Source organism: Sorex araneus, chromosome 5 (assembly GCF_027595985.1).
Source record: "Sorex araneus isolate mSorAra2 chromosome 5, mSorAra2.pri, whole genome shotgun sequence".
In the NCBI taxonomy this organism is placed as follows: Eukaryota; Metazoa; Chordata; class Mammalia; order Eulipotyphla; family Soricidae; genus Sorex; species Sorex araneus.
In genome coordinates this window covers 16343134-16369028 of record NC_073306.1, presented here as the reverse complement: position 1 = coordinate 16369028, position 25895 = coordinate 16343134, and the positions used below count along the sequence as shown (strand labels likewise).

Here is a 25895-nt window from a genome sequence, read left to right as displayed (position 1 = left end):
TTCTGTGGCAGGGCATTCCCTTTTGCTCTTGCTCTCTCTCCTTTTGGGTGTGGTGGTTTGAAACAGAGGTATTGAGTGGCCATCATATTCTGTCTATAGTCTACTCTCAGCCTCATCTCCCACCCTAAGAGGGCCCTCCTTTAATTCTTTATTAGAGAACCACGGTCTCCTTTCATCTCCTGTGAAAAAAGATAAATCATTCATGGCTGCCCTAATCAGGGATCTAGAAGACCTGGGATTGGAGGTGTGGGGATCCTCTGAGTCCACTTTGCCCATCTTCCTTCAGGGACCACTTTCATTGTGGCCCTGGCTTCTGAGCAGACACAGGCCTTTAGCGGTCACCCTTTCCCAGGGCCTTTTCCTCCCGTCCCTTGGCCTCTAGGCCCTGGGGAGAGCACAGATTCGGTGTTTGACAGGGGCAATGATGATGCCAATCCTGAACTTCTGGCTCAGCTGCTCGTTGTCTGGGGGCCTGAAGGTAAACTTCTGCATGAGCGAAGTGAAGAAAACAAACAACTCAGTCCTAGCCAACTGTTCTCCAGGGCACGCCCGCTTTCCTGCAAGACAAAGGCAAAGGGCAAGTGAGGTTCAGTCAGGTCTCCCACCACTTCCTGTGAGTCCTGGGAGAGGAAGGAGCTGCTCTAGGCTTTGTGTCAGGGTCTCGTCTACTCCCACAACCACCTGGGTTGACCAAAGTTAGAAGGGGGAAGTACAGAGTCTCAACTCTGATGCCTATGGGCAGGGGAAAGGATTAAGTGTGAGACCACAGAAAGAGCTTTGACTTTTCAGAATTCAAGCCGAAAAGATTCCAAGCATCAGCAACTCAAACGTTGACAAGCAAACATCAAAATATCGTTCTAATCTTTATAATTGCCTGAACAGAGCACAGCAAGGTAGTGAGGTCTCCTTACACATCTGTACAGGCTAAACTGCAAAAGGAATCACTGTAACGTGCTGAGAAGAGAGAAAGCAGAAAAGCATCTCTTCAGATAAGTGCTTCATTATTTTTCTAATACCTAGGAGCATGATATCTGTATATAATATAATCACAGATTTATTTTTTAAGCAATCTTTTATTTCTCTGTGTCATTCATTATCAATGTACTTATGTTTCTCTGTATCTTATACTTAGGTCTCATACGTTTATCATCTAAAATATATGAATCCCTTCCATGACCTCTCTGATTCCAATATAGTACACAGGCTTCCTTCAATTCTCCCTTTCCCTATTTTCCTTCATGTACTTTACAGGCATGTAGGGATTCCCTGGAAATGTACATTTTGGAAAAAATTAAACAGGATGGAATTTAAAGAAGTTTCTCTGTCACCAGCACTAAAGTAATCCAAAGTTATAAAGGATCGAAATTAATTCTTGTGGAGAAGACATATAGAGAAAACTCCTATATAATTCCTGAACGCTCATAACGAGAAGCAATGACTCCTGTTCTTGATCCCTCTTCATCTGGTTCTATGTGAATAAGACATTTTCCAAATGCTCTAAAGATGGCAAGTATCCAGTTTTCAACATGTGCAAAAGATGAGGTCTGAAGTTCTATTCCCAGGGTTTAGGAGAACTGAACTGAGTGGAACTGGAATCTACATCAGAGGCAAATGAGGGCCTAGGAAGTCAGGCAGCCTAAAGCCATGAGGAGTCAGGCTGGGCTGAGATCTCTGGACACACTCCGACTAAACCAAAGGGTCCCAGGGAGGAAACCAGGGAAGGGCTGAGGTGAACTCTGGACGGTCCTTCTATGATGAATTACAACTCACCTATGGAGAAAGGCAGGAAGTCTTCCCTCTTCTTAAACTGTCCGTTCTCCAGAAAATGTTCCGGATTGAATGTGTCTGGGGTGGCCCACTCCGCAGGGTCTTTGTGCAGAGCTGTCAGGTTGGTTAAGACCATGGTCCCCTGGAGAAAGAACAGAGTCAGGTACGTTGGACATGATATAACCGCCAATATGTTCATAGCAGTCCACAACAGGCAGAGCATGAAAATAACCTAAAGCCCTACATCAGGAGGACTGTGCAAAGACACTGTGGCCTATATGCTTCAGGGAATCTTAGTGATAAAGAGGGAAGAACTTCTGTCACTTAGGGAAAAGTACATGGAATTTGAAGTGATGCACTGCATGAGAAAAGCCAGAAAGTGAAATGCAATTACTAGATGGTTCTACTCACGGGCATATTGAAAAACCAATGCAAATGAACTAACAAAAAAAACACTAAAATAGAACACGGATTATATAGTGGATATGCAACTTAGAGGGGAGACTAAATGGGAAGAATCAGTAGAGGAAATGAATTCCAAAGTGTAGTGGCAGAACTGGTGTGGTGAGGATTAGCCAAATATTCAGATGGAAGCTATACGACTCAAAATTTATAATATTTTAAACCAATGATACATCAATAAAACTTTAAAATGAGATTTTTTTATATCAGAGGAAACTGGTTAAGATGGACTGAATCATTGAAGTGGAATTAATTTATATTTAAAAGCAAACAAGTATTTAATTAAATCTTTTGTAGGGAGCTATTTTACCTTACTGATCTTATCCTATCACCATTTGTTTATCACTAGCTAAAGCCCATGCCACACCCTGCATTTCTATTGGGGGTCCCGGAATGCATACTATACCACCTCCTCCCAGCAGGGAGGTATAAATACTGTAACTGCCATAGAATAAAACGTCTTTTCTCCCTCCTCTGAGCTCTGCATCTGTTCATTCGGCTGCATCCCCTTCTCACCCCCATGAAGGGTTCTCTCTGCTGAACAGAATGAGACCTCCACATCGACCTCCACACCTGGCGCCCAACTCGGCCGATGAATTCACAGAAAAAGTGAGTATTTCTGAGGGTCGCTTCTCTCTTGGCACACACCCTGGTGCGGGAATGGCCTACTTACCCTCTGAATCCTCCACCTCTGTCTACTCCTGGGAATTCTCCCTTATTTATATCCTTATTCTTGCCAATTCTGCTTTTTCTATTTGGATCTTAAATGTGATTCTTAAGGTGCAAAAAAGACAGCCAGAGATTCAGCAACTTGTTTCTGAACTTGAGACTTTTTTGAAGAAAAAGTATAAGAGTTCCAAGGCTCCCTCAGTCTTTGGGGATGAGGCACCCTCCATGCAGGGGACTGACTCCTCAAATTCTACTACTATAGACTCTGATCATCCTGCTCCCCTATCTTAGCCCTCCCTCTTGGAGGCACCTCCGAGACTTTATCCTGTGACTTCTGATATCCCCAATCTCTCTCCCCCCGAACCTAAATCCTTGCCCCCGAAGGACGGGGCTACCCAGGTAGATGAGGGGGCGAGGTGTCAGCCCTCAGCTCCTCCGCCTCTGTTGGGAACACAGCCACCCTATTATCTGTCCTATGACACTGCCTTTTTTAATCCCCCATATGACACCAGTGAGGCAGTCCACCAGTTTGCCCGGGACAATGCCGCCTTAAGGCAGTTGGTTCAGGAACTAGTGAGTGCCCTGCAGTCTTCTACCCTCTCTCAAGAACCTAGTGCAAACTCGGTCTCTCCTCCGCCCCTCCACACTCTAGCATCAAAACCTATGGCTGCCTTCCCAGTTACCAGGTCCCATTCTCAGGCCCCCAATTACACCACCTCTGCCATGGCTCCACCTGATGACGATCCCTCAGACAGAGAAGTTGAGGAGGCCCATCAGCCTGAGGAAGGGGCACATTCCGAAGAGGAAAATTCCCCTCAGGAAGTAGCTCTGCAGGCACCAACCCGCCAAAGCTACCATAGATTAAAATTCGAAGACCTGAAAGATTTAAAGGATGCTGTCTCTTCTTGCGGCCCCACTGCTCCTTTTACGCTTGGCCTCTTGGACTCCCTTAATGAGGGATGGCTCACGCCGAACGACTGGTTCTCAGTCGCTAAGGCTGTCCTGAGTAGGGGAGACTATCTCTTGTGGAAAGCAGATTATTTAGAATGATGCCAAGACATGGCATGCTGCAACGTCGTGGAAGGAGGCTCTTCCTCATCCTGGATCTTTGCTAAATTTCAGGGCCATGCACCATTCGATTCTAATGAGGTACAGGCTCAATTTCCCCTAAGGCTACTTATCCAAATACAAATGGCTGCCCTCAGGGCCTGGAAGGGACTTCCCTTTAAAGGGTCGGTAGTAACATCCTTAGCCAAGGTTCGTCAGGGAGCTAATGAGCCCTATAGTGATTTCATAGGGCGCCTCACGGAGGCGACTGAAAAACTTATGGGAAACGAAGAGATGGATAATAAGCTGATCCTCCACTTGGCCTATGAGAATGCTAATCCCATCTGCCAGGCCGCGCTCTGCCCCTATAAGCGTGGGAAGACCCTCTCAGAATACATCCGGCTATGCTTCGATGTCGATCCCACCACCCAAAAAATAGGGCATGTTATAGGGGCTGCCTTCAAACAGTTCGCTATTCAACCAGCGAGCAGCCAGAACAAGCTGTGCTTTGGCTGTTGGCAGCCTGGACATTTTTTAAGAAACTGTCCCAATAAAAAATCGTGGCCCAGACCTAAAAGTCCTTGCCCTGTGTTCAAACAGGGTTTCCACTGGTTTGCACATCAGAAGGCCAGGCCGGGAAACTGGATACAGGGCCAGCCCCAGGGCCCCCAATCTGCTCCCTCTCCCGTGTCTGGGGTACCTCAAAATCATGGGCCGCTCAACCCATCAGCGCCCAATCCCTTTGCAGAGCCATCCCATACTCAGCCGGATTGGACTTCTGTGCCACCTCCTGCACAATATTAGTTAAAGAACAGGGTCCTCAGATAGTGTATGTCAACGCCTGTGGCCCTTTGTCATCTGGAACTTTTGGCCTAATTATTGGACGAGGCAATATGCTCCCTCAGGGCGTTGCAAGTACTCCCTGGGATTGTAGATGCTGATTTTCAAGGGCAGACTGGAGTAGTAGTTGAATCACTCTCCCCATTTTCAGTCTTGGACACTGGCGCACGGCTAGCACAGCTATTACTAATTCCTATAACAACAGTACAGAAAACACCCCAGTGTCAGACACTTTTGCATTTTTTGCCCAACACATTCTTGATCACAAGGGCCTGATGATTTTAGAAATAAACGGGAAGGAGTTTTTTGGTCTGACTGACACTGGCTCGGATGTAATGGTCATTGCTGAAAAAGACTGGCCAAAAGGGTGGCCCCTCACCCCCTCACTGACTCACCTTCAGGATATACGTCAATCCCAAAACCCTATGTTAAGCTCACTTCTGCTTGATTGGCGCACCAAGGAGGGAAAATCCGGGATGGTACGCCCCTATGTTCTGCCCGGGCTCCCACTCAATCTCTGGGGCCGAGATATTCTTTCACAAATGGACCTTTTACTAATTGATGCCAAGGGCCTAGACATGCTTATTCTCCCAGAAAGGGTCTAGGAAAATACCTCCAAGGTATGCCTGCGCCACTGGCCCTCGACCCAGTGAAAAGTGACTTCACAGGCTTAGTTTTTTTTTTCAGTAACTGCCACGGCTCCTCCTGCACCCCATACGGATAAGATCATATGGAAGTCCAATGAGCCTGTATGGGTGGACCAGTGGCTGCTTCCCACTGAAAAATTACAGGCCGCCAAGTTGTTAGTGCAGGAACAACTCGCAGCGGGACACATAGAACCAACCCCTTACTCCTGGAACACACCCATTTTTGTTATAAAAAAGAAAAACGGCAGTTGGCGACTGCTACAGGATCTACAAGCAGTAAATAAAACCATGGTCATTTTTGGGGCGCTTCAACCTGGACTGCGGTCCCCAGCAGCCATTCCTTCAGAAATGTATAAGATAGTACTTGACTTAAAAGACTGCTTTTTCTCAATTCCCTTGCATCCTGATGATCGCCCCCCATTTTGCCTTTAGTTTGCCAGCTATTAATTATAAAAAGCCCATGCAACGTTTTCAATGGAAGGTTTTACCCCAGGGAATGGCAAATAGCCCCACACTGTGTCAAAAATTTGTGGCTCAAATTCTTGCTCCCATTAGGGCACAATGGCCCGACATCTATATGGTACATTATATAGATGATATACTGTTTGCTGGATCTGACCCACAGGCCACTATGCTCTGTTGCAATCAGGTGATCCATGCGTTTACTCAGTCTGGCTTTCAAATTACCCCTAAAAAAATTCAGATCGCTGACCCTTATACCTTTCTTGGATTTCGTCTTCAGAGGTCCCGTGTACTTTTGCAAAAAACACAGCTGAAGCTTACTTCGTTAAAGACACTACATGATTTTCAACAACTGCTTGGGCATATTATGTGGCTCAGTCCCTATCTGAAACTTACCAAAGGAGACCTTATGCCCCTTTATGACCTTTTGGTCGGTGATGCTGACCCTTCTTCCCCTGGGAGTCTGACACCAGCAGCCAGAGGATCCCTAGTTCTCTTAGAAAAGGCGATTGAAGGCCACTTTGTTTGCTCTCTAGATTATCAGCGCCCTTTTCACCTCCTTATCTTTGCTACTCCTCATTCCCCCATGGGCTTAATTTGGCAGGAAAACCCTGTTTCTTGGATTCACCTTCCTGCCACACCAAAGAAAGTTCTTGTACCCTACTATCTCTTAGTGGCATCCTTAATTATTGAAGGAAGGAGTTTCTCTCGCAGACACTTTGGTCTTGAGCAGGCTTCTGTTATTCAACCCTATAATAAGGAACAGATAGATTGGCTTCTTCAAAATACTGATGATTGGCCCATCGCCTGCGCTTGCTTTTCAGGAATATTAGACAATCATTATCCTCCCAATAAGTTGATACAATTTATGGCTTTACATCAATGGGTTTTTCCCATTGTCACTAAGACCAGCCCTATCCCTGGGGCTAAAGTGATTTTCACTGATGGATCCTCTAAAGGCCAGGCCGCATATGCCGGTGAGGGTGAAACTGTTTCTTTTTCCACAAAGGAGTCCTCTGCTCAGCTGGTTGAACTCACAGCTGTTCTAATAGTTTTTAAAAAATTTTCTCTTCTCCCTTTCAATTTATATACAGATAGTACCTATGTGGCCGTCTCCATACCATTACTGGAGACCATTAGTTACATAAAACCCTCCTCCCCTGCAACGTCATTGTTTTTGCAAATCCAACAGTATATTCGCTCCCAGCAAGCTCCATTGTTCATAGGCCATCCTCGTGCCCACACTAACCTCCCTGGGCCACTGGCGACAGGTAATCACTTGGCAGATTTGGCCACCTGATCTTTCGTAGCACTAACTCTACAAACAGATCCGCTGCAGGAGGCCACGACTGCACATGCCCTTCACCATCTGAATGCTCAAACTCTCTGCCTTATGTTTAAAATCATGCATGAGCAGTCACGGCAGATTGTGCGCCAGTGCCCTTCCTGTGTATCCCTTCTACCCGTCCCTCACTTAGGGGTCAATCCCTGAGGACTAGTCCCTAACGCCATCTGGCAAATAGATATCACTCATATTTCTTCATTCGAGGAGCTTAAATATGTGCATGTGACTATTGACACCTTTAGTGTGTTTATTTGCGCCTCAGGCCAGACTGGAGAGGCCTCAAAAAATATCATTGCTCATGTCTTGCACTGCCTTTCTGCACTGGGCAAACCGCAGCTAATAAAAACAGACAATGGTCCAGGATACACTGGAAAAAAGTTTGAGCATTTTTGTAAGAAGCTGCAGATTTCCCATCGTACAGGGATCCCCTATAACCCTCAAGGGCAGGGGATAGTGGAGCAAGCCCATCTCATGCTTAACTCATATATTCAAAAGCTCTGGACAGAAAAGGAACTGTACCCAGCCGCGCTTTCCCCTAAGACGTTACTATCTCATGCTTTGTTTGTCATGAACTTTCTTATACTGGACAAAGAAAGCGGCAGCGCGGCGGACCGTTTTTGGCATACTTCCACCAGCCTCACTTACGCAAAAGTAAGGTGGAAAGACCCTCTGTGTGGTTTATGGAAGGGCCCTGATCCAGTCCTTATATGGGGCCGAGGGTCAGCCTGCATATTTGATGCTGTTGATGGTGTAGCCCGCTGGCTCCCTGAATGACTGATAAGGCAGGTGAACACACCTGCTCTGGCTGAACCGACTTCCGCCCAGAGAATAAATGAATCTTCTGAGGACAGTGTCCCCTCTGCCACTGCCCAGGAACTTACTTCTGCTCATCGCCACCGCACCCGCAACAGCACATCAGCCGAGTTGGGAGTGACCAACTAGTGGTCTCACTCACAGAACAGTTAGTTGTTCAGACTTGGCCTGGCAGGAGCAGGAACCGGCGTTACTTCAAGACCGAAGATAACATGGACGCCCGTAGGGCAGGTTCGGGAGTCTCAGTGTGAATTCGGTGAGTGGGGTGCGCACCCGCATGAAAGAAAGGACCCGTCCGAGTGTGTGCAGGAGTAAGATTTGTGCGGGTGCCCCAAGTATGTGTGTAATTGTCTCATTATCTTTCTCTTAGTTCTGCTTAGGTTTCAACAACTTTGAGAAAGTTTTGCCAGCTTATATCAACAAAAGCTCTTTCTTGACCCATTTTTTAACAAGCAGGAAACTGGCTGCTCAGGCAGAGAAACGGGGAGCAATGTTCCCAATCTGCCGACAGGGCTCACTTTGCCCTGGGGACTGCTCTTTCCTTTCTCAGTCTATTAGTTTTTTCCTGCCATTCTTGAGGGATCAGATTGATGGATCAAGTATATTTTTGTGCACATGTGTGATGTTTATTGTCTGTCTGTCTCTCTGTCTGTGGAACACTCGAGTATGAGAGCTAGTTTAAAGTCAGTAATTCTTAGACCTGGGCAAACAAAATCAAGGGAGGTCAGAGTGATATGGAGCCCAGCAATTAAAAAGATCTAGGTATCTTTGAAGCTTGCTAGATCAGGTCTAAACAAAGATTTCTAATCAGAATGTGGCGCCTAGAAAGAAGTTGAAATTTTCTATCTAGATTTCATATTGGAAGAAACATTAATAGTTATTAATAGTTGAAATTCTCTTGAATTCCAGTAAGCTAAATATATCTATTGGACTTACATTCCTCACCCTCCACTTTTACAGGTTGTAGATTGGACCATGCCAGGACCTCGTATCTGGGCTAACAATTCCTTTCTTTTACCCCCTCCATGGGATTCACAGATGCCTCAGCTGCCGAATAAAGAAGAAACACCTTTTAATTTTTTCTCTAAGATGCTCACTTGATTCTGTCCGCATTGCAGTGCCTCCCTGTCTCCCTCTTCACCTTCAAACTTGGATTCATACCAAGTCCCAAATTCATACTACCTCTGATCACTCGCAAAAAGATTTTTCTTTTCTGGTGATTGTGCATTATTTACCTGTCTCAATTCTTCCCTCTCAATCCAAGATTCTCCCCACAGTATAATTTTATTAAGGGCCAGATCACATATGGTTACCAGTGAACCTGACCAGAGAATGGCAACGCTCCCCTGATGAAGTGCTCCTGACTGAAGACCTGACACGACTGCTCCGGCGCTCCCAAAGATTCCTTGGGCCCCTGATCGCAGCTATCCTGGGACTCACTGTTGTAACCACCACTGCTGCTGTTGCAGAAATAGCTCTTCAAACCTCGATCCAGACACACAACTTCGTCAAAACATGGCAAAATGTTACCACTTTAGACAATGCAGGCTACTGTCAATCATGATGCTGAGCAACGATTGGACACACTACAGCAAGTACTACTTTGGGTCCAGGGCCGGGTTAATATCTTAGAGTAACAAATGAGATTGTTTGAGTGTTTAAGGATCATTGGCTTGATTTGTAGGATCTCATCTTCCCCCAGTTCTTTACCTTGAGGATGCCGGGCTCCCAAGGATTTATTCTTGTGGATCAGGGTGCCAGGCAAAGCACTGCAAGGGAGGGCTGATACCTGGGCCCAGCTCCCTGTGAGGTATTCCGGTACAGTTTAGAGGTTACTCCAAAACCAAGGATTGATGGGTCCTATGAGGAGCCCCCTGTATAGACCCGATCATCCTTTCCTTCCTCTCCCTGCAAAAATGGAGTCTTTATGTCACAAGGGATACCGGACAATGCCTCCCCTGACAACATTTAATTTAAAACAAAACAGGGGGAGATGTAGGGAGCCATTTTACCTTACTGATCTTATCCTGACACCATTTGTTTATCACTAGCTAATGCCCATGCCACACCTAGCAAAGGTTGCCACTCCTGATCTTACTGATCTTATCCTATCACCCTTTGTTTTTCACTAGCTAACGCCCATGCCACACCCTGCATTTCTATTAGGGGTCCCGCATGCATACCATACCACCTCCTCCCAGCAGGGAGGTATAAATACTGTAACTGCCATAGAATAAAACACCTTTTCTCCCTCCTCCGGGCTCTGCATCTGTTCATTCGGCTGCATCCCCTTCTCAGCCCCACAAAAGGTTCTCCTTGCTGAACAGAACGAGACCTCCACATAGACCTCCACAGTCTTTGCTCTCTCATCTTCTGTGGACTATCTACTTTCCCTTGATGGCCCTGACTCCTGCACCTTGCTCCTTTGTATAGGATGGGATGGTGCGTATATATTTTATCTTCCTGAATGTCTCCAGGCCATTCTTATTTTTCATATTAATATACAAATTGTATATTTATATACAATTTATATATAAATATGTTTTTTTAAAGTTTCTTAAAACTTTTTTTTTAAGTGTATACAATAATGGTTTCAACAGATGGCCTGACACTGTAGAGACAGTATCCAAGATTGTGATCACTGGTAGCTTGCCCAGTGGTTGTGTTCACTTGGTCCTGTGTCTAGAGATCACTCCTAGGTAAGGAAACTCAGACACAGATAAACAGGAACTATAGAAATGCTATGATTATGCAGTATGCAGAGAGGCGGTTAGGGGGCAAAGGACAGCCATCTGCCCAGATTACAGGTGGAGGGGAGCAGAATTTCCTTTATTGAGGGCAGGGAAGTTAACACAGGCCAAGTGAGATAGAGTACAGGAAGATGCTTTAAAGTCAAAAAACGCAACTCCTGTACCCAGAATATAGCATAGAGCAGAGTCAGAACTCTTGTCACTTGTATACTGAAGGAATCCTACAAATTTAATATCATTCAGCTTTGACTTTTCAATTATAAAATTGGAATAATTATTATTCTGTGGGCTGATTCAGACATTTGTAAAGAACTTGTATACTCAAATGTGCATAATAATTGCTTTGTAACTATTGGTTCCTTTCTTTACTAATCTAATAATTAGTATTTCACACTGTTGGATTGCTTTCTTTATGGGCTAATCCTTTCAAGGCACCCTATGGACTCTCTGGAATAGGTAGAAAAAATACTTTGGAATATTTTGCTTATCAATTCTACTGGAGCCCAGCAAGCTACCGAGAGTATCTCACCCCCATGGCAGAGCCTTGCAATCTACCCGTGGTGTATTCAAAAACAGATAAATTCTACTATAACTATCATTATCATCCCGTTGCTCATCGATTTGCTCGAGCAGGCACCATTAACATCTCCATTGTGAGACTTCTTGTTATTCTTTTTGTCATATTGAATACACCACGGGTAGCTTGTCAGGCTCTGTCGTGCGAGTGAGATACTCTCGGCAGCTTGCCAGGCTCTCTGAGAGGGAAGGAGGAATTGAACCTAAATCGGACGCATGCAAGGCAATGCCTTACCCCTGTGCTATTGCTCCAGCCCTTTCAACTGATATCACCTATTAATCTAACAACTTCTACATTAATATTAAATTGGTAGAGAAGGGCTCAATTATCCTTTTATATTTGTATATTTATATACAATTTATATATAAATTTGTTTTGGTTCACATCCAGTAGTGTTTTGGGCTTATTTTGGGCTTACTCTGCATTGAGGAAGCACTCATGGTAGGACTCAAGGGATCAAAGGTGCTGTCAGGGATCAAACCCTCATCAGTTTCATGCAGGGAAAGTGCCCTGGCTACTGTGCTTCAAAACCTCCCTTCTTGTTTTAATAGAGAATTGCGCAGAAGAATTTTGCCCAATAAATTTGACATGTTCTTCCAATTCACAGAGAAGGAACTCAAGGCAAAACTGGACAGAAAACTCTGCCTTCTGCATCCCACAGAGACTTGCCTACATATTTCATATAGAAAATTCTGAAGAATTCCAAAGCCAGAAAGCCAGTCTTTAACCAAAGCCAGTCTTCAATTTCTCCTAGGAATCTCCTTCCCTTTCATAATAGTCATTAACAGAAAATTGACTCATGTTCTAAGATCACATATGTAAAAACCCCTTTGATATCAGATCTTGTAAATGATATATAAAATATATATCGTTTTTAAAATGTGAACATCTTAGAATAAGAATATCATTCAGATTCTTAGCTTTTGAAAGGTAAGCTTGACAAGTGAGACTTGAAACCTCTAGTTACCTTGGGAATGTGGTACCCATTCAGGGTGGTGTCTGCTGTCACCTCCCTGGGCACATTCAAAGGGATGATGTTTCCCATTCTTAGCACCTCATGGACCACTGCATGGGTGTAGGGCATGGACTCTCGAAGGGCCATGCTTGGCTGCTGCGTCTGGCCAATCACTCTGTCGATCTCAACATGTACTTTTTCTGCAAAGGAAGAGACATTTCTATTATTTTGCCACTCCATAAGTTCTCTTGATTCTACTCATATTAGGAGCCAGGATCACTAGAATCAATCAAAATGGCTAAAATTTCAGTCTTCCACATAAACTCTAAATTTTGCAGTAGGAATCTAAGAGTAGAAAGTGGACCCAGGTGTAAGGAAATGCTCCTGACAAACTTTGTTCTACAACATTCTTGCTTCAAATTATACTAACTCTGGAAACCTATTTCTTCTCGTGAGTGCAGATGAATATACCTTTATTGCACGAATGATTTTGTATTCTTAAATGCTGATTTATATGAGCAACCATACAATAAAAGTGCTGTTTGTGACTTCGAGTCTTCTTTTTTCTATGCTAACAAGATTTTATTTCACTGGACACATGCTTTTCCAGCTACATTTCCCAGATTTCCAAGTGACTTGGAACTAAGTCATGGCTTTTTAGAATATACTTAGAAGGGACATTTTTTCTTAGAACACACTCATTAAGAAGGAGATGTGTTTTCATCCCTTTCTCCATACCTTCTGTTGAAAAGGCATCCCTAACGTTGAGCCATTTGAAAGTGCTGACTCAAATCATTCTAAAGACAAGTAAAAGTTGGAAGGAAAAAGGCACTGTAGAGACTGGCTAGGTGATTTTTCCCTTAAGAGTGAAATAAATTCCTATTAAAATATAAACAAACAACCCCCTGTCCATTTAAATGTATTAGTAGTGGCAAAATATAAATAGCACAAAATATATAATTGTAACCATTTTTAATTTATAGTTTAATGGCATTAAATATATACTCATCATTATGCCTCTAATCTCCAGAACTTTATTAAATGTGCACAAATGAATCCCACTCCCCATGATGCTGTTCTAAACTTTGGTTACCATATTTTTTCTGTTTCCTATGAATTTGACTGCCATGCAAGACATCCAAGTGGATTACACTGTAGCACTCTCGCACTATCGTCCCTTTCTTCGATTTGCTTGAGTGGGCACCAGTAATGTCTCCACTGTGGGACTTGTTGTTACTGTTTTTTGGCATATCAAATATGCCACGGGTAGCTTGCCAGACTCTGCCATGCAGGCAGGATACTCTTGGTAGCTTGCCGGGATCTTTGAGAGGGACGGAGGAATCGAACCCAGGTTGGCCACATGCAAGGCAAAAGCCCTACTTTCTGTGCTATCACTCCAGCCCAATTACACAGTAATTGAAACATTGTAACTGAGTTATCTAATATAGTTTAATGGCCTAAAGTGCCATTCATGTTGTGGCATGTGTCAGAAATTTCCTTCCTTTTTAAGCTAACTAACATTCCATAGTATGAATATACCATACTCCGTTTATCATTAAGTCATCAATAGCACTTGGACAGCCTCCACCTCAGATATTATGAATAGCATTTTTGTGAAATTTGGATTTTAAAGCTATTTTTATTCTGGTATTCTATGATAGAAGTCACTTTTATAGTCGTTTTGTGAATTTTATTTTATTTTATTTTATTTTTGGGTCACACCTGGCGATGCACAGGGGTTACTCCTGGCTCTGCACTCAGGAATTACCCCTGGCCATGCTCAGGGGACCATATGGGATGCTGGGATTTGAACCTGGGTCGGCCACGTGCAAGGCAAACGCCCTACCCGCTGTGCTATCTCTCCAGCCCCCATTTTGTGAATTTTAAAGTGAAATTAAATTATTCAGTTTAAAAAACACACTTTATATCACAATTTCCTGAGCAAATTTAAAAAATGAAATATTAGTTTACATGACCTTACTTCAGTAATGACACATACATTTTCACACATCTTCAAATTCACCCTCTGTAGTTTCACAACTTTTCTAATTATAGGTTCCTGAACCACAACCACCACATAAGTACCCAGACTTAGAAGATGGTCAAAGGCTGGATTATATGCTTTGCTTGCAGGAGGCCGGGATTTGAAACCTGGAATGGCATGATTCTCTGAATAGCACCAGGAGCAGACCCTGAACACCACCAGATGTGGCTTCCAAATACAAACAAACAAAAAGTACCAACATCCCTGCATGATATTCTCTTGGCTTCTCCCCATTTCAATCCCTCCTTTTCCCCCTCAGCTAAGTACATCTCATGTAGAAGCTCATCCTTAGTGCAAGTTAAATACTCAAATCAATTCTAACTTAAATTTAGGGAAATAAATTTGGCATTGATTCACTAAATTGATCTTATATTCAATCAATAAACTACTCTTATTAATAACAGAGTAAACCCAAGTTAACTGACCTCAACTAAATCTACTAACAGATTCCATCTCTCTTTCTCTCTCTTTCTCTCTTTCTTTCTTTCTTTCTTTCTTTCTTTCTTTCTTTCTTTCTTTCTTTCTTTCTTTCTTTCTTTCTTTCTTTCTTTCTTTCTTTCTTTCTTTCTTTCTTTCTTTCTTTCTTTCTTTCCTTCCTTTTTTCCTTCTTTCCTTTCTGTTTGGTTTTGTTTTGGGGGGGTGGGGAGGGGCACACCCAACTGTGCTCAGATGTTACTCGGGAACTACTCCTGCTGGTAGGAGACCATATGGGATACTGGGGATCAAACCTAGATCAGCTGTGAGCAAAGAACACCCTATGCACTGTTAATCTAGCTCCGCAGTGACAACTCTAACTCTCCTACTGAACTTGGAATTTTCTGAGGAAAGACATTCTGGGATTTAACTGTCTCATGTGGGAAATAAATCCTGACCTAAAACTTGAGGAATGTGGTTGTTCTCAAGTCTGCATGAATGGTCTCCTGACCTAATGAGCTATCTTTCCTTTCCTCCAGGCTCTCTTCTGTCCCAGGAGGCATGTTGCTGTCCTGGCCCAGGTGCCCTTTCATTCCTGCTCACCTTGGATGTCTGGGTAGAGGGCCATGTAGAGCAGAGCCCAGCGCAGTGTAGTTGAAGTTGTCTCAGAGCCAGCAGTTAAGAGGTCCAGAGTGGTGAAGATGAGATTTTCTTTGTTGAAACTGGAAGAGGTTTCACCTTTATGCTAGAAAGCACAATGATTTATGGTGTATTTATAGGGATCTAGGTTATCACAACTCCTGGGGTTTCAGCCTGGGAGTGAACATGGAAAGAAACAGCCTCTGGAGAAATACCTTCCCCCTTGGTCTTTCTAGAAAAACCAATGGGGAAAGAAGAAGCTTAATAAGGCTCTCTTCAGTATCATCCCATTACAGGAGCAGGAAACTTGTTAGCTTGGGTGGATGGAAATCAAGACAACTTCTCATGGCTCTGTACTCATGGAAATGCTTGGGAGTGTACAATTGGTGATAGAGTTTTTTATTCTTTGATTGCTGTTTAGGGGTAAAATCGAGCAATTCTGTGCTCAGGAATTATTTCTGGCAGTGCTCCAGGGACCGTATGTGATTCTCAGGGTTTAATTAGGGTCAACTGCATGCAAGGCAAATGCCCTACCTGCTGTACTATTTTGCTCCAGTCCCTGGTAATAGGGTTTGAAAAGTGGATGTTCACAAGCAATGCAAGCATCCTAACCCCCACACTTTCTTTGGTCCTTCCCAACAACTATTTTTACGCTGTTCCTTTAGTCATAGAAACAAGTATAAGAGAAGTTGTTATTGCAGGTGATAGACTTGACTTCCAATAATAGTCACATAAACTCTTTGTTCTTCACTGTCCTGTTTTATAAAACATAAGCATACATATAAACACCCCTCAAGGATGGCATTTATAAATCACAACGAGATGCAATTTTGTAAAATAAATTCAATGAAATAATATATTCACATCTCATTCCATGATGAATGAAATAAAGTTCTCTTATGGCTTACTATTTTTGTATTTTCATTTGAAGATTTTTTTTCTAAATAAGATTCTTTGATTCTGTAAGCCAACCCCATCAGCTTTTTAGCTTTCTACTGGAATCTTCAATTTACCATACTTCTTTTATGTGATCCCATACTTCCACACAAGATAGTGAGTGTAATCTCACTCCTCTGATATGAAATTAATGCTTCTATTAATGTGGTATTAGGAAAGTAAAATAAGAGGGAATATGGGAAAAAATTCAAGCATTTAGGAAACTTTCAGAGAACAGTTAATTTTATAGTTTCAGGACAATGTTGTATATATATATGTATATATACATATATACATACAACATTGTATATATTGTGTATATATATACTATATATATATTGTATATATATACATATATATATATAACCAGAGGGATTCTTTAATTTCTTCAGTTTCAGGATGGATATCAAACTAGGCTTTCCCCTTAAGTTTCTATAAAGAAGAAATATGAAATATTTTGAAGTTAAACTGTGGTATTTGACCAGTAATTTTGTTTTTCACTGGGGGCTAAAGATGGACATAGGTAGTATGAATAATAATAAAGCAGTGGTGGGGGCTGGAGCAATAGTACAGCGGGTAGGGCGTTTGCCTTGCACGTGGCCAACCCGGGTTCGATTCCCAGCATCCCATATGGTCCCCTGAGCACCGCCAGGAGTAATTCCTGAGTACAAAGCCAGGAGTAACCCCTGTGCATTGCCAGGTGTGACCCAAAAAGCAAAAAAAACTCGCTATTTTCCCTAGTGCGTACAGCTTCTTTAGATGAGAGTAGATGTAGAAGATAATAAATGAGTCAATAATTTCACTCCATAAGTAAAGTCCCAGTCCTACAATACCTTAACTTTAGCCTAGTGAAATTGATTTCAGACATTTATCCAGAGTTGTAGCACTGTAGCATTGTTCATCAATTTGCTTGAGCGGGCACAGTAACATCCCCATTGTGAGACTTGTTGTTACTATTTTTGGCATATCAGATACGCCAAAGGTAGCTTGCCAGGCTCTACCTTGCGGTTGGGACACTCTTGGTAGCTTGCTAGGTTCTCCTTGCTAGGATGGAGGAATCGAATCCTGGTCGGCAGCGAGCAAGGCTATGCCCTACCCGCTGTGCTATCGCTCCAGCCCAGAGTTGTAAGAAAACAAATCAGTGCCTTAAGCCACTGAGTCTGTGGTAATTTGTTGCCACATAAACAGAAACCTAGTTTACCCCACTTGTTCTTTATGAACAACATCATTTCCTCACCTTTTCTATTTCCTTGAGATAAGCATCAATAAAGTCTCTTGCTTCCTCAGGATTCCAATCTTTCTTGTGGTTTTTAATCATTTCCACAACAAACAATTTCAAGTTTTCCCAGTCATTAAAGTGCTTTCTATGGGGTCCAGGTAATAAATTCATTAATGTTGGAAACAAATTACAGAACTATTTGAGAAAAAGAAAACAATAAATAACGCAATGTCGTATAATATTTCCACAGTTTAAAACAATAGAAATATCTGTTTTCTTTTCCGTACTTATGTTTAAATTAGAGTAATGATTGGCTCTTCTTATCTCTCTCCCACTCTTTGCATGCTACTTGAAGAACACTTCAGCATTCTACCTATGGTAATGTTTGCTTCAAATACATTGTTTGCAAATATTGTTATCTTTTTGCAAGAGCTTGAGGGATATATATACATATATATATAAATATGTTTAAGTCTTTTTTGAAACTTAGTAAAATACACTAGTAAACTCATTTTCTTATTGCATGTAGAGTTTCTTCAATTGAAAAATCTATGTGAATTTCAAATAAATTTGCATTGATGTAAATTTATAATAATTGCTCTTGAGATAGATAGCTGGGAGATATCTATCTGCCTGGGAGATAGCTCACTGGGTGAGGGTACTGCTTTTCCTTCAGGATGTCTGGGTTTGATGATGTCTACTGCATGCTCAAACTGAGTAACAAACTTACATTAGATCCCACTATTACTGGGTGTGTCCAAGCACCAGAAGCATGTTTCAATGTTTAGCTCATTAAAAAGTACACTTTATACATGTTTGTAATCTGCGATATCCTACTTAATCAAGACATAAAATGAGTACATCTTTACCTGACACCATGTAGAAGCTTCCAGCCATGCAATTTCATCCACCATCCTTAGAAGTTCCTGGAACTTTTCATCCTGGTACTCAAAGCGTTCTCCAAAGGTGATAGAACAAATGATATTGGAAACTGCAGTGTTGATCTTGAAATGAGGGTCAAATGGCTTTCCTAGAGGTTAAAGAAGTTGTGGATTGTTTAATATCTAAAAAAATAGTCCGCGTGTCTTAGAACATTCAGAGTAAAGAATCATGCGTGAGACTCTGGATAATGTATCCCACAGAGTATGATCTACAACAGCCACTCAGTCAATGTCTAAGAAGTAAAACAGAGTTTAAGTGAATAATATGGATAATGTTTTTCTACTTGTGCTTAATTTGAGAGTACTATCAGCTATCAGACAAGATATAAGCCCACACACTGGGCACATGGGAAGCACTTAATCAGTTTATAAGCACCTACTTAGTAGCTCAGTGAGTGCCACCTCTTGGACCTGCTCTATGAAGCACTCACCATTCTCCTCTTTTATCAGTTGGATAAGGTAGTAGGCCTCCTCTTGAATACGTTCCTCTAAACTCTTCTTTCCTAAACCAAAGTTCCTTAGTGTTGTCAGGGTAAATCTTCTTTGCTCCTTCCATGTCTGGCCATTGGACATGACCAGTCCTTGAAAAAGAAAAATGAAATGACAGATAAAAAGTGAACATGTTATTTGATGGCTAAAATATTTCAAAGAAAAGTTGGGAAGCACCTAAAAACTCTATGTTCTGGTACAGAAAAAGAGTTTCACTTTTCATTTAGAATTTTATTGACTATTTATTTACTTCAAGGGTTCATGAAAAACTGTTTTAATATAGACTAGATGGTTCAAGATACCCTGTGGGTCACAGTCTTAATGATCAAGGATGGGGGGAAATTACGAATGTATTTGATAGTAGCATTTGCAAGGAATGGCAGCAAACTTTTGTGAAAGGACAGAAGAAAACAGATCAATGTCCATTTTCTGAGGTACAAAACTTGAAAACCCAATTACATGGTACCATCCTCTGAAGAGAGGTAGTTATTTGCTTATGAAAACAACCTGAATGAGCCCATATAAGGATACATAGTTTCTGCACTATCTATCTCTCACAATAAGGCTAACCCTACTAAATCTTCTGAAAGGAGGCTTTTGATACTCTTTCTTGACAGGTGTTTATGATGAGCTTCATTTCTGAGAGTTTGAGAAAATTATATTCACAGAGTCTCTATTAGACAGAGCATCAGAATATAAAGCAAGCACTTCTTACTTTGGTCCAGACACTTACCCTTTTTCTTAAAGACTCGATCTCGGATAGGGATTGCAGGGCGATTCATGAAGTGCTGTCCCTGTTCAACAAGGGCTTCTTTGATCAAGGGCAATCCAGTTATAATTACTGGGTGCAAATCACCAAACTCCATGCCAATAACATTCCCATATTTCTTCACCAGCTGAAAAAGCAGTTCAGTAGTCAGAGTTGCATATGCACATGCATACATGTGTGTAGCTGAATGGAAGGAGCTTGTGGAGAAGAGAGTCTTGTGTGTGCTGGTGCGTAGTTACACCATTATCTGAGTACAAAGCTTCTCCATCTTCTCTTTTCTCCCCTTTGCATCTTGACTCAGATTTATTCTGCCACAGAGCATGAATATTCTTTATAACACATCCCTTTATGTAGTCAGAGAATTGAGTAAGCCCTGTTTCCCTAGAAGGAGATAGGAAGCTATAGCCCTCATAAGTAAAAGGAGCCTCCAACCTCCAATCCTAGAGAAGGTGAGTGAAAAAAAATCAGTAAAGGTCCTCAACTGGGAAGCTGAGTTATGTTTCATATAAGTATGGTGTAGCAAGAAGGAACTTCTCAGTAAACAATCTGTTGAATTGCAAGAAATGCTCCTCTGGTTCCACAAGTGTTAGATGATAAGAAATCAATTATATTTTGGGAAACAGCAATGAAAAATCTAGGTCTGAAGTATGTTTGACTCTTGGCTCTGTTGGTCAGTAGTGGGGTCTTACAAGATGCTTCATTCCCTTTTAGTCTTCGATTCCCCAGGCCACCACAGGAGGGCGAGAACCATACCTCTACAAGAGTCCTATGAAGAATGAGAGACATTGCTGAGTGTGGACATGGGTGTGGGTTGGACATGAGAAAGTGTGTTAGGAGAAAAGATGCAAAGAGAATAATACTCACTAATGAAACTGCATTTTAAAAACATCTTAATATAGGGGACAAAGCTGTACTACAGCAGGTAAAGCACTTGTCTTACATTGGGCTGACCTGACTTTGATCCCTGGAACTCCATATGATCCCCTGAGCACCTCCGGTAATGATCCCTGAGCACACAGCCAGAGCAAACCCTGAGCACCATGAGTGTGACCCCTATCACCCCCAAAATGACAATAACAAAGATGTCTATTATCTAATTGAGCCTTCAGACAATTGATAATACTTTTATTTATTATTACATATTGTGAAGTTATTATTATTCTTATTTTTACTATTATATGTGTTTTATTCAATTATTTAAAATATTTTATTATGTATATGTGATTATATGTTATTCAATGCTAGAAAGCTAAAAGGAAAACAGGGGCCCTAATTCCTGGACAAAGTTTCTCTTAATTTGAATAGGGAGAGACAATTTGAATAGGGAGAGATTTTATCTAAAGTAAAATCGAACATCTCTGATGAAAATTTTTAAGCCAGCTGTGTGATTACAGTTTGGTTTTATCACTAGCCTATTTCTTTCTAGTCATTTCTATGTTAGTGGTAAAACAAGAGAACAAATCAGATTTCCTATGCCAGACAAGATCGAGTCAAATCACACCATTGTATTCCTCTTCCTAATCTTGGTATAAATGGGCGTAGACAAAAGAAAGTTTGGGAAATGTAGTCCATCCCTTAAGCAACAAGCAGAAAAGATGATGTAATAGGACAGAGCTGGTAACTATTTATCCTGTCTGGATGTGAACACCTGAAGAAAGCTGTGAGCCTCCCTCACCTTCCCGGGGGCTGCAGCTGCTTCTCTGGGTGGAAACTGGTCTCACTAGAGCTCTGCGGCAGCCACCTACCACTCCTGAATTCTGCAGACTCTCTGGAGGGGGATGGGAAATAATTTGGATTTGTACTCTAAAAATGGGCTGGAGTGATAGTGCAGCAGGTAGGGTGTTCTTGCAGGCGGCCGACCCGAGTTGGATTCCTCCGCCCCTCTCGGAGAGCCCAGCAAGCTACCGAGTGTATGGAGCCAAATGGCAGAGCCTGGCAAGCTACCTGTGGAGTATTCGATATGCCAAAACCAGTAACAACAAGTCTCACAATGGAGACTTTACTGGTGCCCTCTCGAGCAAATCGATGAGCAACAGGATGACTGTGAGACAGTGATACAGTGACACTCTAAAAATAATGATGGGGACCGCCGAGATGTGATCCCGGGGGGCCACACACATGTGCGGCCTCTCTGCAGCTGCACGAGTGTGAATCCAGACCCAGCAAAACCTCTTTCGGCATGGGAACTCCTTGAAGAATGTCTCCAGGCTCAGAACTAAGCCTCGGCCCCGTGCCCGCCCAGGAGGGGAAAGGTATTTCTCTCTCTCTCTCTCTCTCTCTCTCTCTCTCTCTCTCTCTCTCTCTCTCTCTCTCTCTCTCTCTCTCTCTCTCTCTCCTCTTTCTCTCCAGGGATGAAGGACGCGGTGTCCGCCATATTAAGACGACCACAGATGGGATTTACGACAAAAACTGCAGCAAAAGGACACGAGGGTGCTCTTGGGAAGGTGGGAAGCACCGGCCCCTCCCACCGCCGAGATGTGATCCCGGGGGCCGCGCGACCTCATTTGTCTTCACAGTAGGTCTGAATCTAGTGGGGTACTCCTAACAACAATAGTGAGGTTTGTGTTGAAATATTGAATTTAACCAAAGTAAACAGAAAGTAAAATGTAACTTATCAGTTACAAGGCGGGGGGTGGGGGGGCGGGATGGGAGGTGTGTGTGGGGGTCTTTTTTTTTTTTTGGTGGTGGTATATGGGCACTGGTGAAGGGATGGTTGTTTCAGCATTGTATAACTGAGACCTAAGCCTGAAAGCATTGTAATCTTCCACATGGTGATTTAATAAAATAAAATTTTTATTTAAAAAAATAAAAATAAAAATAATGATGGGGTCAGAAAGTGAAGAGGGACAGAGAGAGAGAGAGAGAGAGAGAGAGAGAGAGAGTAGTGGGGTTATGATGAATGCCTCATAGGCAGGTGCCCCTATTTGATCCCTTGCACTGCATATGGCTGTCAGGAGTGATCCCTGAAACAAATCCAAGTGAAAACCCTGAGAACTGGGACTGGCACCCCAAGAAAGACAGGCACAGAGGAAATAAGAGTACACTCTTTAAAACCATAAAACAAATATTGTTAGGGGTGTGGCTGTAAGAAAGTGGCTACAATATCCAGAGCTGTCCCTGCCATTTGGCCCCATTCTCCATCTCTCCAACCTGAGCTAGAAGAGGGAGAGGAGGACAGAATGGAGACTTTACTGCTTACACTGACTTTTGAGCATTCTGAACTTGTTGGTTGATTGTCTGCCTGAACTTGCTGGCTGATTGTCTGCTGGAATGAAAGATTAACCTGATATATAACATAAAAAAGGTTCACTCTATCATCAAACTTACTTGCCACACCAAGAATAAGGAAAATTCCAATTTCAGTGAGTTGACACCAATACTGAGATGTTGAAACTATAAAGATGCTAAAATAGTGATTGAAATATGTCTTGATGAACAATCACAACACTCTCATAAGAAGGGAAATCTTTCTAAATAGATGTATATAAGTACCCAAGGGATTGGATTTATACCTCTGTAAAAAAAATAAGGGTCAGTTTGGGGGGCAAGGGAGAGAGAGAGAGAGAGAGAGAGAGAGAGAGAGAGAGAGAGAGAGAGAGAGAGAGAAGAGGTTAAAGAGGAGGTCAGAGAAAGGAAGAAGAGGATTGGTGTTAAGGTTAAAAATACAACTTAAATGAGAACTCAACAAGAGCTTAATAGAAGTGTTGTAAAAATGAATATAAAAACAGATCAATGGAAAGTTTCTAATCTAAGCAAGAGTAAAATATGTTGGAAAAAAAAGTAAAACATGGATTTGGAGCCTTAGGAACCACGTGTGAGAAACCAAAGGCACGGTATTTCTAACATCAGGGTGCAGGGAAGGAGATTAAAGAAAGGGATTATAGAGAAAAATATTTCAAACAGTAATGCCCCCAAAACTTCCCAAATTTGGTAAAAAAAACAACCTATAGATCCAATTTCCATGAATAAAGTAAATCAACAACAATACGCCAATGCCAAAATAGTGCAACTGGACGGAAGCTATAGTGGACTGGGTGGGGCACTGGCCCTACACATGCCATCTGGTTCAGTTCCTGGTACCTCATATAGTTGGTTTCCTGAGCACTGTCAGGAGTAAGCCTTGATCAAGAAAACCAGAGGTAAGCCCTGAGTACTGCAAGGTGTGGCTCCCAAACTATAATCAAAACAGAACAAAAACAACAAAAATCCCCGAAGTTTAATCAATCTAATAAAAGCAAAAGCCAAAGAACATATCCAGAAAGCAAGTAGAGTGAAACAAGTCTAGCACGCTTTTAGAGCTCTTCCAAGGGGTCAGTAACCGTTTAGGGCTATTCCACAACTCCAGAGACCCTGCAGGCCAGGATGGGGCTCCCAATGGTCACCTGGTCTCCAGCCTTAGCACTTGCTTCATCCTACAGCCCTGAGACCCTGCAGATGAAGGTCAGGACAAGACGTGTCCCCTTTCCCCTCTAGCGGCTCCTACCTGCTGAATCTGCACGTGCAACTGCCGAAAGTCCACCTGAAAGAAGTTTCCCAGGAGGGCCAGGCTCCAGGGCCCCGGTGGGCAGTTCTTTGGGCGCCGCTTTCTGAAGAAATAAGCAAAGAACAGGAAGGCCACAGCGCCCAGCAGGAGGGTGCGCGCGTGGAGCACTGTCCAGAGCGCGGTCTCCAGGGAAACCATGGCCAGGAGCTTGCTTGCGAAGTCCAGTGGCTCTGCTCTCTGTCTGAGGTCTGAGCATTCACAGCTGTCACAGACACCCTGCTGTCCCTCCCTGTCCCGCCCCTTTCCGCCCGCTGTGGGTGTGCCCTCTGGTCTGTGTGGGTTCCAGGTGCATTGCCTAGAGCGTCCTGTCCCTAAGCTGTGCTGGGTGTGCTGGCTGCTCAGTCCCAGAACCTCGCTCCGGTCTCGTTGCGTCCACTGGCCGCCACAACTCCCCTGCCACAGGGACTCCTCGGAAAACTCGCCTAAGCCTGGGAAAGACTTTTTCTGAATTAGGGGACTTCCCTGTTTCTTCCTTGTTTTACTGGAACTCAGAGGCCCCGGACTAGCAGGAAGAGGGGTTGCTCTATTTTGACCCCCCTGACTCCTGCGTTCCTATTGGTCCCTCCGAGTGAGCTGAAAGACAAGATACATGGGCAGTACAGGAATCCTTGCCGTGCAAAACTCTCTCCTCAGACATAGAAAGATTGCACTCATATGTGGAATATAATGTAACTGAGAAGTACAAGTTGGCAACGATGCAACTTCTGGCAGATATCTCTCTGGACTTAGTTACTAAAATACTAAATTACAGAAACCCAAAACTGAGAGGCCGCTAAGTGTGGTCACTCGACCTCACACTTCTTCATCCTCAGCAATGGAAAACAAATTACCTAATGCTTCCTTTTCAGCAGGTCTGACTTTAGGGGAGAGACTCTCCAAACAATAATAGTGAGTTTTGTTGAAATATTGTATGCAATCAAAGTGAAAGTAAAGTGAAATTTATTAGTTACACAGGCGGGGGGGGGGCTTAGGGTGGGGGGGCTAGGGGCGTGGGGGTGTTTGGGGTGTGAGGGGGCGGGGTGGAGCTATACTGGGATTCTTGGTGGTGGAATATGAGCACTGGTGAAGGGATGGGTATTCGAGCATTGTATAACTGAGATTTAAACCTGAAAACTTTGTAACTTTGTAACTTTCCACAATAAAAAATTAAAAAAAAAAAAAAAAACTCTCTCCGATGTTTCAAAGCTTCTAGCAGAAAGCTTGGTTCTAAAACGGGCTTATTTAACCCTGAAGGGAGCTACTTCCTCCTCATGGGTTTGCTGAGATTCTTCTCTATAACTGTGAGTCCCAAACTTACCCCAGTCCCTACCAACCCCGCAGGGTTCCACTCCTCCATGTGCCCCATCTGTCTCACCATAGATGAAAAATGGAAACATTGCATAGATCTGAAAACACACACACACACACACACACATACACACACACACACACACTCACACCACACTGCTTTAAAATCTTCTAAACAAACCAAAACCTGAAGTTCTTGTTCCACAAAATCAAAATGCAAACAGCAGAGGCATTTGAGTTCTAATGTAAGAAAATTTATGAAAAGTATTTTGTGGGGTCT

General features: G+C 42.9%; 1 protein-coding gene across 1 annotated transcript; it reads right to left on the bottom strand.

Moving 5' to 3' along the window:
• Positions 1 to 378: 378 nt before the first annotated feature.
• Positions 379 to 24466, bottom strand: LOC101558420 (cytochrome P450 2J2-like). The gene is made up of 9 exons (XM_004607102.2): positions 24269 to 24466; positions 19750 to 19912; positions 18959 to 19108; positions 18456 to 18616; positions 17605 to 17781; positions 15396 to 15537; positions 12347 to 12534; positions 1771 to 1909; positions 379 to 557 (listed from the first exon to the last, which is right to left on the bottom strand). Exons 1-9 carry the CDS (start codon positions 24464 to 24466, stop codon positions 379 to 381), a joined length of 1497 nt encoding a protein of 498 aa, XP_004607159.2.
• Positions 24467 to 25895: the final 1429 nt, after the last annotated feature.